Below are 15423 nucleotides of genomic sequence, written 5' to 3' on the forward strand. Positions count from 1 at the left end.
GGTATATAAGCTCAACAAGCTTTTTTAGATGAGAATTAGGTAATAAAATGTGTCTAAGACCCTGTATTTTACAGTATGTGAAACTGAAGGACACTAGAAACTGTTATTTCACCCATGAAGGCAACAAAAAAGACAGAAAGAAAGAAAGACAGAAAGAAAGAAAGAAAGAAAGAAAGAAAGAAAGAAAGAAAGATCTACTTCATAAGAAAAGACTCAACTAAAGTGAAAAATTCTGAAATAACAAATTTAAATACTTTTGATTTTATTACAACATTACAAAAAACAAATGTTCAACACATTGATGAAATTATGTTTACATAAGTTAGTTGAGGTAGGACGAATAATGACTGCTGGTCATGTTCTTATGAAAGATTTGACAGACAAAACAGAGAAAGAAACCTTATAGGAGACATATCATGAAAAAAACAACTTTTCAGAAATTCATCACATATTTTTGAGCATCTGGAGTGTCCACCAAACTAAAAAAATATAAAATAAGCCAGTCCATTCAGAATCTGCTGTCCTTGAGATATCATAGTGGTCACAACCTACTTTTTACACATGCAATAATGAAATGTTCTGGAAAATTAAGTGTAAAGCTGGACATACACTGTGCGATTTTTGGACAAGCCAGGCACAAATTTTGAGAAGCACAACTCGCAAGGAAGTCGTATTGACTTTCAGCCTGATTGTGCATCGTTTGTCATGCAGGGTAGAGGAGGGCAAGACAGCCAACCTATGAAGCATGCTGTCTGGACATTATTAACCAGGATATTAAAGCGCTGTTTTCACTAACAGTTTGATAAGTGAGGTGGAATTTTATGGTAGTTATTATTAATAAAGGTAACTGTTTCATCTCTAGTGAGCACTCAGGTCGTGCGCGACCATCAGACCATATCGAATGAATACATAAATCATGGGAGATGGTTGTGCATTGTAAATGATCCAGTCGTACAGTATGAACTGACATTTCCCCATGACTGTTACAAGGTCGGCTAGAAATTGCACAGTGTACATCTGGCTTAATGAACGCAAAAAAATCCTCATTTGCTTGTTCACATTTGTTCCTCATAGCAAGAGAGGGTGTTTTTCATCTGCTCCTTGGTCCATATCACATTTTGACAACATCAATGTTTTATTTGTACTGTGTTCACAGGTGTAAAGCGGTATATGTTGCCTTTAAATTCACATACAACAAAGGGACACTCCAGCAGCAGTCACGCGCCTATTTACAATTGCTTTCATTCCCTTTTATTTCATTTTAAAAAAATCAAAAATGCTGGAAACCTTCTTTTGGTATACACCTTGAGGCATTTTGAAATACTTCTTTGTAGTACAAAAGACAGTGGTTATGAAAAACTATAGGAATAATAATTATAGGTATAATCAACCCTGAAAGAACCCCTTTCCTCCTATCAGTTACTCAGGTAAGGCAGCAGTTACTACTTCACTGTAGGGTCCATACCTGCCAAATTTGTCTATGCCCACCACAGCCACACACAGCCTGTGCCCGGGCTTGTACTTGCTTATAAGCGCACACATGGGCAGACTGCGTGCTTCCACTTCTCCAAGGACGTTCCACATAACGAAGATGCCGCTGCCCTTCCCTTTTTCCATGGTGAAGTAGATTCTGCAGCAGGAAGAGAGGGAAACAGCAAGTTGAAAAAGGCTACTGACTTGATTGACTCTGCCTCCATCTGGTGGATGTTCACGTAAGTAGAGCAGTGTAAAGGTTTCTCTCCTGGATATTACCTGGGTGAGACTTGTCTCAGAAGCAGATGTTAAAACATCTGGCACTCTGCTGGTCTCAGGCGGCAGCAGCATTAGGGACTTCATAAAGCAAATTATTTCTTTTCATGTTACTCAATTAGCTTTAAAACTATTTGTCCATGAATCAAATACTCAATCTGCAGAAAATGGTCATCACTACTTCTGAAAATTAGCTGTTAAAAATGCAACATTCAATACTTTCAAACCTGAAACAGAAAGCAAAATCCAACTCCTATGTGCAAGGCCTGCTTATTTCTTTCATGTATATTTATGTGGTAAATCTTGTTAAACCAACATAACGAAAGCTCACAAACATTTTAAACATGCAACTTTTGGATGTAATGATCCCACAAATGTTACAAATTTCCGCAGTGATGTCACCTCTCAGGCTCTGTAGGATTAGACGATGGTTGACACAACAGACGTTTACTTACAGACCGTAAATCTGGTGTATAAGTCACACTTTTAATACCTATTTTTTCATCTGAAATGGTGGCTAGAGCTTGAATACTAATGTGACCACTAAAAAGTGCTGAGACATGCAACGTCACTACCATAAGTGCATGGAGCTGCACACTGCACAAGACTTTACATGATTGAGAATTCAACCCAATCACTGTATACTGCAAGCTGCCACTTCGACTTCAGCTTCTCTGCACAGAACATGCTGGGATGCATAATGATACAGACCACACCTGCAGGGGGTTGGGGCAAATTTTATACCGCTTTTCATTCTTGTTAGATCATAACCTTGCATTTAAAGTAAGTTCTTGTGGGCGGTAAACCAGTATCAATACAGTCGCTGGTGAAATTTCTGCCATGGCATGGATTTTTGCAACACCAGTTTAAAAGTTTATGGTCTGTTGTGGTGCACACTTTTCACTCTGACACTTAAGACCAGCCAGGTAACAGGCAAAACATCACCCATTTGTGTCAGTGTAATCATGTTAATTAATTAGGCACAGTAACGAAATAAAGGGGTGTTCTCTCCTCCCAAGGTTAATGTCTGTAATACCAGCAACATGACTCTAGTGTTTGCTTTGCACAGGCCTGGCTCAAAATAAACCATCTTCAGCCCAGAGCTGCAGTGACTTGTATTACAACAGCTTGTGATACTGTTTGAATTAGAGATGCATGATATTGGATTTTGCTGATATTGAATATGCAAAAACATTTTTTTCATTTTAAATTTAGTCAATACCGATATTTAAATGAGGTTTAAACCTAAAACTTCAGTCCTTAAAATACACAATTTAAAGTTCAGTTCAGCTATAAAGAAGTGAAAACAGAGAGATGTATAAAACCCCTTTCCTGTGATCTAATGCTCAGACATTAGTATGAAATCACAGAGGGTTTTTCGGGGGAGAAGGAGGTTGTTACCCTGGAAAAGCATTGAAATGCATTATCTTTTTCAATTTTGTAATACTGCAATATAATCCTGTTACTGCTGAGGGCAAAAAAGCATACGTGATATGATATTTAGGCCATATCACTCAAGCCTAACAGAGAGTATACAATTAAATAAACAAAGCCTGCAGAGTGCTGGCTTGACTGAGAACATTCCTCAGTTAGGACAAGTGACAAGTAGATGATGGCTGTGATTCTGTCTTACAACAGTCACTGCAGAGTGAGCTAAACTACCAAGCTAACGCGAGTAGATGCGCAAAAAAAGACGGTACTAAAAAGGCAACACAGCTGCACAGAACCTGCACGTTTTAAATTCGCCAAACACAATGGACATCATCATACAGGAAGATGGTTTAAACCATCTGTCCCTTTAAGAGAATACAAAAAGATACTGTATTTTACGGTAGTTTGGTGGTATTGATTGGCTACCTATGTGGACAGTAAGACTGGGCAATTAATTTAGAAATTTAGATTAAATCAAAATACGTCCTACCGCAATTTTCAAATTGCAAAAGGTGCAATATTTCTTTGAAATTAAAATGTGTTAAAATACCAGTTTAATAAATGTTTTATGCAGCAGAGATATGTTCTACCCATCATGCAGACTTGTAAGTGTCAAATTTTTTTACAATAATTTGCAAAAATCCTACTTTCCTTATTTTTCTAAGTTTTTCTAAAGCAAAATGAGATTGATATGAAAATGTTAATTTCTTTCAATACAACAATTCATACTGAATTTGCAATATGAGTCAGAATAATTGCAATTAAATCTTTTTTCAAAATCATTTAGCCCTAGTTTAATCTATTTAACATTGCGGGGGTTGAAATACAGAATTATTTACTGCTTATGTTTGTTGAAAATACATAAGATGAGGAACTTAAAAAAAAATAATTGCACATTAAATAGCCATCGCAATATTGGAAAATATCATCACAATTAGAATATTTTCCCAAATCATTCTGCCATAGTGGAAAGATAAAAACTTTAAGCTTTCACAACTTTTTGGACATCCCACAAATACAACCACAAGTGGTTGGTGAGTCTATATTCACCTACTTGTGTTTCTGTGCTGCTGCAATACTTGAATTTAGAGATTAATAAAGGCTTGTCTTATTTTGATATTGAGAGTAATGTGAGGCCAGAGATCCCCCACACTGTGCAAAAAAATCATCAAAATCTGCTTAAAATCTTGATATGTTTAGCTTCTTTACAGTTGGACTCATGTACATCTTCTCACTTGTAACCCTGCATCGGTGGAGCAGACGGGTCTTCCTGCTGTACGTTCCACATCACTGAGAGGCCTGGAGGATTCCTGATGAGAGCCAGACGGACGTGCACCTTCTGTGGGATGTTGTATGATGCCGCTTCCATATTCAGGGTCGAGGGGAAGGAGGGGGTAGGGAGAGGAGGGTACTGGAGGTTGTCCTTTGGCTAGGATAAAGAAGAGGCAGTAGGGTGAATGCGATAGGCCAACAATCCCATGAATTTTGTCTCTGTTTTCCCACTGTTACCTGCTCTGTGGTGTTGGGATTGGAGCTGTTGGTAATGCCAGCAGGGAACAATTTCTCTTCCTTAATCACTGCTTTCCGCTCCTCAGTCTTCATCACCTCTCTCTCTACTTTCTGCTCCTCGGTCTTCATCACCTCTCTCTCTACTTTCTGCGCCTCAGTCTGCATCACCTCCTCATAATTGTTAACATTTTCCAGTTCATCTTCTGGCTCTTTCTATAAACAATAAAACAGCATTGAAAGAACACGATGCAAAAATACATAAACAATGGGAATAATTCAATAAGGTAATGCAGAATGTCATCAATGTAAGTTGTTTAACTTCAACTTGTTATTTTCTATATCCTACCTTACACGGAAAAGACTGAAAAGGAGATAAAACTGGAGGAGGCAGCTCCTCTTCTTCTGTAAAATCTGCCATGGCAGCCGTCAAAGCTTAACAGGGATTATCCAAAATGACGAGTAACAGAGGACGGGACAGGAAGGAGTAAAGAAGAAAAAAAAAAAGGGTGTTAGTTATTTATTCATGCTCTGTCTGACTCTCTTTATTTAATTAGGGTCATTATAGCAGCTTAACATGTCAGGTTTTCTTACTACACGCTGTAATGTCACCAGGAGCTTCTTTTAACAGTCGTTTACAAACTTCATGTTTGAGTCACTAAAATCATCTTACCTTCCTCTTCTGCATGGAGCTTCTCAAGTGCTCTTCTGGACTTTTCCTACACAGAAAGGCAAAGGTGGACCAAATTTTTGAAGCTTTTTGATCCCAAATGTTTAACAATGGTGCAATCTTGATTTTTTTAATGAACAATAGCATACAAGAGTACCAAAGTTTTAAAAAAGAATCTACAGATCTTCAGTTGTATCCAAAGATGCATTGAGATAGAGAGTGTAGTGGATTAATCAAATAGGCCAGACTGGATTCAGTAGAAAAGTTGTCCAAAAATGTTGAAGTCAAATATCAGGCAAAGAACTGCTCAGCAGGCAAAGGTTTCTGATGCAAAAAAGAGTTTATTTAAAGTCTCAGGTGAGCACAAGCAATAAACTCTGAGTGGAGGCACCATACAACTGAAGAATTGTCTTTGTGCATCGCCTTTTATACTCTTTGGGTCTCTTAGACCCACCTCTCAGAGGGGCAGAGCTCCTGCCCCTAGTTGCTTTAAAATTCCCATATTCTGAGCTAGTTTATAATGGTGGCTTATTTGCTCCTCCCTGGCCACCATTATAAACTAGCTCAGAAGACCTTGATTTTTAAAAAATGTATTTAATTTCATATCTTATACATGTTCCTTTGGTTTACTAATTATTCTACATTCATCAGAGGGTTGGTTGCATGTTTGGCTTGTTGCTTCTCACTTATAAATGCAATCAGAGGGTTATACAGTGTATATTCATGGATACATTGGATACATTCAATACAAAGTACCATTTGTTATAAGTCACAGTAAAAGTAAATGATTAAGACATAACTTGTGTTCAAACATGGTACTGTTAAGTGTTAGGATATAATGCTGATATTTGATTCTTCCTCTGCTCACCCAGCACACACCTTCTCTTAACAATTCAGCAGTTCCCCTGGGAGAGTACATATTGTTTATATATTAGCAAGAGTGGGTGCCTCTCTGTGCCTACTACAGGAGAGCATCTACTCCTGCACCTGCGTTCCCCTGGGAAAGTGCATGTTGTACATACAGTACATGTTGTTTACATATCAGTGAGAGTGGGTGCCTCACTGGGCCTGGGTACAGGAGAGCGTCTACCGTCTTCTGCACCTGGCCTCATAAATCCAAATGTAAATATTTTGGAGATAGGGGCATTAGTGGTTGTTAGAGAGGGTCTAGTGTCAGGTAAGTGAGTTAAGACTGTAATATAAGGCTGCAGCTGTACGTACCGTACAGATGAGGTGATGCTTGGTGGGAGCTGAAGACAGTAGCTTGTAATTTTCTTCTCTAAATGATGTTTGGCCTTTATCTTTCTTACGGGCCTCAGGATGTCTCCTATTTGACTTTTTCCTAGATATGCTTGGGTGTCGTGTTAGATGTGGTCAACAAGTATGCCTAGTCCTGGTCTCTTTCAGGTGTATGTAAGATGTATATTAATATGCTCATTCTATTGTTCAAACATGTATTCTAGGTGTAAGCTTATTGCTCATTAATTTATCCAAAGATGCATTGAGGTGGAAAGAAAGTGCAGTGGTCATTTCAAATTCCCTGGCTGGTTCAGTGAGATTATCAGTGAAATACAGTTGGAATACGACCCCAAGTCGAAAAAGCTGAGCCATTAAGAAAATGTGAATACAAGCAGGATGCTATGATTTTCAAATCTGAAGAACCCATACTTTATTCACAATAGATCATACACAACTTATCAGATGCTGAAACTAAGACATTTTACCATTTCATGAAAAAATGTAGCTCATTTTGAATTTGATGGCTGCAAGGCATCTCAAAAAAGTAGGCACAGGGTCATGTTTACTACTGTGCAGCATTCCCTCTTCTTTTATCAACAGTCTGTAATCATCTGGGAAGTGATGAGAACAGTTGCTGGAGTGTTGGGAGAGGAATGTTGTCCCATTCTTGTCTGCTAAACAGCCCTGGGTCTCATTTGCCGAATTTTTCATGTTTACATCAAAAGGCCGGTTGGTGAAAGGTCTGGCTAAAGCCAGATCAGCAGCCGGACTCTTCTACTGTGAAGCCATGCTGTTGTGATGTATGTGGCACGTGGCACTCCTTCTCTAAAAGAGATGACTTAATGTAAACATATGTTGTTCTCAAAGCTCTATACTTTTCAGCATTGATAGTGTATTGAAAGATGTGCAAGCAGCCCACCAGATTGGCACTAATTTTACCCCATACCATCAGAGATGCAGACTTTTGAGCTGTGTGCTGAAAACAAGCTGAAGAGTCCCTCTCCTCTTTAGTCCACAGGACACGGCATCTGTGATAAATTTCAATTTTGATTCATTTGACAGCAGAACAGTTCTCCATTTTGCTCTGGCGTATCAGTATTCTGTTCACATACAGCTTCAACTTGCATCCGTTGATGTCATGGTGAACTGTGTTGACAAACTATGATTTCTGGAAGTGTTCTTGAGAGCATGCAGTGATTTCCAGTACAGAATCATGCCTGTTTTTAAGGCAGTGCCACCATCCAATATTGACCTTAAGCTTTAGATCCTTTGTGCACAGAGATGTCTCCATATTTTCTGAATCTTTCGATGATATTATGAACTGTATATGGTGGAATATTCAAATTTTGGAAAATCTTTCTGAAATTGTTGCACAATTTTTTGCACTTTGGTGAACTTCTGCCCATCTTCACTTCTGAGAGGCAGTGCCTCTCTGAAATGCTCCTTTTAAACTCAGTCATGTAGCATACCTGTTGCAAATGAACCAACTTAGCTGGAAAATGCTCCTCCAGCTGTTGTTTATTAGCACCAATTACACTCTCAGCCTTTTGTTGCTTTTTGCCTACATTTTTGAGACCAGTTGCTGCCATCAACTTCAAAATGAGCTGACATTTTTTTAAAGAAATGGTCAAATGTCTCAGTTTCAGCATCTGCTATGTTGTTTATGTTCTATGATGTGAATAAAATATCATTTATGAGATTTGGAAATCATTGCATTTTGTTTTTATCTACCTTTTGCATAGCACCCCAACTTTTTTGTAAAAATTGGGTCAAAACCTGGTACTAAAACAATGCTGGCATTTCTGTGACACAGACAACACTGAGAAGTGCGCTCCACACTTTTAGTAATTTAAAACCAGTCATCCATTATCCGGTGGCCTAGGATCATAATGTTGCCATTGAATCAAAACAGACAGTGTTTGAGTTTTACCAGCATTAGAGAGGATATTTAATAATTTCTGTTGTTCAAGTTACAACACATGGGTCTTCCTAAAGTCATGACACTATTATCTGACCAGCGAGTGCACCTGTTTAATGTGTTTTATTAACCCCTCTTCCTCATTTTTCTTCAGCCTATTACTTTGACGCTCTTTTACACCACATACAATTAAACATAATTTTAAACAAAAACTATTTTAAAGATGAACAGGTAATATTTACCTTAATTTCAAAGTGATTTGCTCTCTTCACTTTGGCCCCTGTGCTCTTTCTGCATGCTGAAAAAGAAAAAGACACTCAATGAATTTGTTGGGTTTTTTTACCCAAAAATGCAACTACTTCTGAGCTTTACACATGATTCTCACTCTGCTTTGCTCTGCTCTTTATTTGTGGTGCAGTTTCCATTGGATCACCAGCAGGGCATGACCTTTTAAGTAGACAACAAATAAAACAGTTTGATAAATAATCAGTCAAGAGAAATCCAAGTAAAAAAAGTCAAATGATTGTATGTTGATTTTAGTTAAGGACTAAATGTATACATACTTGACAATGGCCATGTTAACCGGACATGGTACTGCACCCTGAAACACAAAACAATTGTTTATTCATGTGCTCAAATACATTTACAGTATTTACCTATTTATACTCAACAGAGCGAATCTGATTACAGTGGAAATACATGTCAGCCTTCACACAATAATGTAAGTGTTTTGAGTGTGTCTTTCTGCATTCAAACCTTGTCTGCGGGGTGGGCAAAAGCTGTGTCCGCCCTCCTGGTTATCATGTTGATTTTAGCCTGTGGACAAGAGGAAAATTTAGTATAAACGTATTGCATACAAGATTCATTGTCAAATATTTGACATGTGTAATCAATTGATGTCTAAAGGTCAGGGCTAAAGACAACACAGCAAACACAGCTAAAGCTACATAGTGCTCAAAGCACGAGAAAAGTGGGCATCTCTCACTTTTGAAAGTAACTGTGCTGACAGGTTGACTTTGAAACTACTATTTTAGGGTGGAGAAGTTAGATATCACTGCTTTAATTTAATTCTTTGGGCTTTAAGAGGCATGAAAACAGGAAAATTTCCACCAAGAGGTTTTTGTGAATAAATAAATTATGAAAGTCTGAATGTTTTTCATTGTAATAAGAAAAATAGAAGTGATGGGGAAGATTGATGCTTTAAAGATTAACCAGCAGCTGTCAAACTTGAAGCAAGCGAAGGCAGAGAGAAGAAAGAAACAAAAGAGGCGAAGAGACTGCTTTTAAAACAGCTTGATGGAATTAAAGAATGATGGAATTAAACAAGAAAAACAAAAGAAAGAGGAAATTAAAGGAAGAAACAGAGACAGCAGTGAACATTTCAAAATTTTATACAGGAAATTATCGTCAACCGGTTGAATCCTTTCAGATTTAAGGATTTAAAGAGAATTAGAAACTAAAAAATAATGATTTCACTGACCTCCAGTTTCTGGTTGGATCCTGTAAAGTCAATGTACTGATCCAGCTGGAGAAGGGACTGCATTAAACCCTGCAGCTTGGTTTCTGACTGTTTAACTGCAGTTTGAACCTCCTGCTCGATCAGCGCTTGCACCTACACACAGGAAAAAAAAAAAAAAAAAAATTTATACATGCAGGAAGACAGCAGGGATGTAACTGTACTGTCTCTGATATGGTTTCTTACTTCAGAATTGGAAATTTTCATCTTTTTGTCCCTGGATCCAGAGGAAGCTGAATGGGAGGATGAGTTCTCCATGCTTCATTCATGAACAAAGAAAAACACATAAGGAGAGTGAGAGAAGGGGAAGGGAGGGGCTGTTATGATGATTTGATATACAGATAAGGACAAAATTATTAGCTTTGTCTTCCAACACAACAATGACCCAAAACATACGTGGCTCCTGGTGAAGAACTACCTCCAGAAGAACAAAGTGAACGTTACTGACCGATCTGAACAAAGCCCTGATTTTAACCCTTGGGAAAACCTGTGAGGTGAGCTTAGGACCAAGGTCCATGCCAGAAGGCCATCAATATCGGCCATGAGAGATTGGCCAAAGAAAAATGGGCTGGGATTCCTCAGGAGACGAGTCTGAGACTTGTAGTAAACTACAAGAGAAATAACTACAGGCTGTCCATCAAGCAAAAAGGACACACAACTGACTATTAGCATCAGGGGATAATGATTCTTGTTTTTTTTTAAATAATATGTTTCTGTTTGCAAAGTGCAATAATGTCCATCCATCCATGTTCTTCCACTTATCCGGGGTCGGGTTGCAGTGGCAGCAGGCAAAACGTGTCAACCCAGACGTCCTTCTCCTCTGCAACACTTTCCAGCTCCTCCTGAGGGATTACAAGGCACTCTCAGGCTAGATGGAATGCATAATCCCTCCAACAAGTTCTTGGTCTGCCTCGGGGTCACCTTCCAGCTGGACGTGCCTGGAAGACCTCCACAGGAAGGTGCCCAGGAGGCATCCTGATCAGATGCCTGAACCACCTCATATGGCTTCTTTCGACATGAAGGAGTCACAGTTCTTCATCAAGATCCTTCTGGATGTCCAAGCTCCTTACCCTTTCTCTAAGGGTATGGTACAGTGCCTGCAATACTGCTGACACCGCACCAATCTGCCTGTCAATAGTACAATGTAAGTATCCAAAATAAAACTAGGATGTCTGGAAAAATCTTCATTGCTCTGTTTGCAGCACTAGGAAAATACTATAAAAATTGATATTTTCATTGGAAAGCTAAACATTTTGTCCTCATTTGTAGGGCAGGACCCGAGATTATCTCCGGTCCAGCCCTATAAACGTTCCAGGTCACACTCAAAAAACAAGATCACACACACTATGCACTGGTGTGCCAGAGGATAGCTATATGTCAGAAAGTAAGCATAAAGGAAGAGAATAAAGCGTGTGTTTAAAGATAGATTTACTAGTATAAGAAAGTGTTTGTGGGATAACATGGAAAAGACTGAATTAAGCTTTGTAGCAAAGGAAAAAAATGAGGATTAGCAGTAAAAAAGAATGAAAAACTTGCTCAGCTTCTACAATAACAAAGACCTTTCCAGTCCATACTAAGGTGTCATCCATGAAACAACACTACAGAGCATCCCAGATCAAGCTGTTTGACTCCTTTCAAGATGTCAGAAACAACTAAAAAACAAGGTTCATAAGAAGACAAACATTCTATGAGAGTTTATCCCATGCTCTTAGCAGTTTGAAAATGCATTTAATACCAGGGTTATTAAATTTTTGACACTGTCATGTGAGTTTTTGGCGAAATGAAATCTCTTCTTTGTCTGTAAAGTTAAAAATAATGAATATATGTAATACATTCACAGAGCTAAAACCACATCTTTTCTTCACACCTGTGCACAGGAACGAATCCATCAAACGTTTCAAGTAGGGGTTCTCCGATTGCAATTTTCTGGCCAATCACCGATCTTTAAAAAGCCTGATCTGCCGATTCCGATTTTGGCCGATACCGATTTTTTTTTTTTTATATGTAACTGATGGCATACACCTTCAATGTTCCAATCTTATTTTATTGAAAAACATTGAACAATACCCATGAAACAATACAAACTTGTTGTTTTAACTGCACGAAAAGTTTAGAGCATTGCTGTCCAAACTACTAAATTATATCAGTTCCTTTAGTCTTTTATTTTACACATTTTAGTAGGCAGAGGCATATGAAACTGATCTTATCCACCGATCTTATTTAACTATCAGCCGATCACCAGTCCCCCAAAATTAAGGACATTGGCGCCGATTCCGATTTTGGCCGATCGATCGGTGCACCCCTAGTTTCAAGTAAACACATAGCCTGCTGCAAGGCAATATTTGTGCAATTTAGACATTGTGAAGGAGTTTGATTGCAATTTCTAATCAATGAAAACTTGAACTTTCCCAATATGGAATCTATGGCCTCTGTTTTTTGGGGGGATGGTATCAATATCTTTTGATTTGTACCATATCATGGATCAATTAAATCATATTCTGACAACTCTATATCATGTAGCCCAACATTTAGAAGGACACTCACAAAAGCAGGACAAACACAGACAGCATCATGCAGAGGATATGTTAGTCTGTGGGCAACGAAAGCTAAAGAATCAAGGAAGCTGCAACTGTTCTGCAAACATAAAGCTGTTAGAAGTTAACTCACTTATCCAAAAGACGCAAGGCCAAATCCACGTTAGTTTCCACTCCCATCCTTGTTTTCAGGTCATTCCACCTTGTAAATGCAGATCCGATAGTGATTCGAGTATCTCTTGATGCACTGCTAGCCCCCTTACTTTTCTTCTTTGATTTTTGCTGAACCCGTTTTCCGGAGCTCTTGCTATTGGTCTCATCTTGAGAACCTGCCATTTTTTTTTACTGAACCTTCAATGTAAGGGTTGGAAAGAGTTGTAGATAAAGGGAGGGGCAGATGACAGTTAGTAGACAGCATGAAGCCTGTATGATTATCAGAGCAGATATTTAGCATATGGTCTTTAATCTTTATTGGCCTTGTGACGCTGTTTTTACTCTCCTCAGTGTGCCCTAATGTCCTGTGGCCAGGAAGCCAAAGTGTTACTATGTGCCATTTCACACTGAACAAAGCTAAACTGCTCTTTTTATTTTGTTTTTTGGATCATGCAATTTCACTTTGTCACATTACTGATAATGAATATCTCTATCAGCCCTGAAAAAATCAGTATCAGCCAATCCTTATTTAAAAAAAAAAACCCTGCATGCTTGGTCGTGCATGCACATAAGCGCACGTTTATCAATCACAGCAATTTCAAAAATGCTACAGGAATCCCACTGTAACACATGCATAACCAAGCAACACTAAAATGACACGAGGAACATAAACGAGAATCCCCTTTGTTTAGCTGGAGTGATGATGACTAGGAAATGGTCAAAGAGGATACAATGGTTAAAATGTCTAAAACACAGAACAATCACTATAAAAACTAATACTTATAGTTATGCAATAGTTACAGTAGTTATTTTTACTTCCAATGTATTTGTTTTTATCATTTTCTTTATTTATTGGTGTCCTTTCTCAGTTTAAAATCTATTAGGAAAAAGAGCAAATTCTTATTTGTGTTTCCAAAGTCAAAAGCGCACTGATTTCACCAAACAAAGTAAAACTTGGACCACTTCATTTTCTTATCACATGATACAGACCTTTGATCACAGTCAGCAGATCTTAATCCAATAGAGGCCCTTTGGGAGGTGGTAGAAGAGGAGATTTGTATCATGGATGTGCAGCCAACAAATCTGCAGCAACTACAGCAGATGCTATCATATTATTATGGACCAAAATCTCGGAGAAATGTTTCAAACACCTTGTTGAAACTATGCCACGAAGAATACAGACAGCTCTGAAGGCAAAAGGGGGTCCACCCCGGGGCTAGAAAGGTGTACCTCTTAAATGGTGAGTGTATTTCATAATCAGTAGGATTTGGGCATTGGATTGTTTTAATATCCAATTTACTGATATTTACAAATTCATTGAAGCTGATGCAGATATTAAAATGTAGTTCAGATCTAATATTTCAGTCCTTAAACAAATTTTAAAGTTTGGGGATGAACAATCTCACAAATTTCAGTCTCTACAACACAGTTTTGAAGTGTGAGGAATGATGACGAATGAAGTAAAACTTCAACTGAAGTAGGTCATTTGGTCCAGCTGATAACTCCACACTTATGCCTCCACTTATTCAATTGTACTTCAGCATTTACAGCAGGTATAAGCAGATTTTACAGGCAAAAATGTTAGTTATAAAAATCAGCAGAAATCTTTTTATCTTCTGATACTGTTGATTCAATTTTTAAGCTACAAATACAATACCAATATCGTTCCAATAATAACATGCATCATTAATAACAGTTTATATATGTTATTTTTTCATTTGGTGAATGCAATGTGCTTCCATCCCCCAAAGGTCTAAGGGGGAAATCATATATCACTTTTATATAACCAAGTATTATGTTTCTTTGAAGTTAACTTTGACTAAGGAGAATCAAAGAAGCTGTAATACAAGGATTTTCACTTCAATATCATTTATACGTTAAGGTGTATTATGTGTCCACATTCACTGTTCTCTCACCTCTGCTTCCCAGTATGATCCTCTGTGTGCTGAAATATTTACAAAACTGCTCTGCTGACCCTGGAAAGTCATGATTTCGAATAAATTCTAATGTGAACTCAGAGTTTATAGTTACAGTATTTCAAACTGGAGTTATTCAACTAAGTACAATATTAAAACACTACGCTACAGAGCTTCTGCGTTTGTATCCCTGCATTTAGTAAAGTGTTTACAACACTTTTCACCCTCAACTGACAAAATACATACATTCATCATTCTTTACTCGTTAGCTACTTAATCACAAAAATGTAGCTAATTTTACTGCTCGTCTTTTAACATTTCAAAAATTAAGGAACCTAGCTAAACTTTACCTGGAGCTTTTAGAAGAACAACGGTAGAACGACAAAGCTCGCTAATGTTGGGAGACAGAATATATCCCACAGTTCTTATGTTCTTAAGAAAATATGCGATTAAATCTTACTAATGATATTTGTGGCGCTTAAAAAGCTATTTAGTTTTGAAAGGGAGGCTATTCCGGGCAATATAACGGGGAAATGAACTTACCGGAATGGTTTGCTGCTACTTCCGGGTCAACATTTTTTCTTACTGCCCGTTATGTTTTGTTTACGGACGTGGGCCGTTACTTTCAAAAATGCGAAACACTTTATGTGCAATGAAAAAAGAAATTCTCTATGTAAAATGAAAGTAGCATCAAATGATCGTTCTTACATAAAAGAAAATAAATAAAACAGTTATTCAATGTTTAAAGGAATGTTTAAATGTTAAAACGGACCTTTTTCTCTAAAAATGTA

The 15423-nt window shown here is 37.9% G+C and overlaps 1 protein-coding gene across 1 annotated transcript; it reads right to left on the reverse strand.

Moving 5' to 3' along the window:
- Positions 1-245: 245 nt before the first annotated feature.
- On the reverse strand, positions 246-15195 carry atf7ip2 (activating transcription factor 7 interacting protein 2). Its single transcript, XM_041778075.1, has 14 exons — positions 15176-15195; positions 13707-13745; positions 10216-10288; positions 9994-10125; positions 9270-9329; positions 9077-9114; positions 8899-8960; positions 8756-8811; positions 5360-5405; positions 5036-5121; positions 4690-4902; positions 4416-4609; positions 1378-1630; positions 246-1342 (listed from the first exon to the last, which is right to left on the reverse strand). The coding sequence occupies exons 3-13, from the start codon at positions 10285-10287 to the stop codon at positions 1420-1422; spliced, it is 1170 nt and encodes a 389-aa protein (XP_041634009.1). The 5' UTR covers position 10288; positions 13707-13745; positions 15176-15195; the 3' UTR covers positions 246-1342; positions 1378-1419.
- Positions 15196-15423: the final 228 nt, after the last annotated feature.

The sequence above is a fragment of the Cheilinus undulatus genome, linkage group 21 (assembly GCF_018320785.1).
Source record: "Cheilinus undulatus linkage group 21, ASM1832078v1, whole genome shotgun sequence".
Lineage (NCBI taxonomy): Eukaryota > Metazoa > Chordata > Actinopteri > Labriformes > Labridae > Cheilinus > Cheilinus undulatus.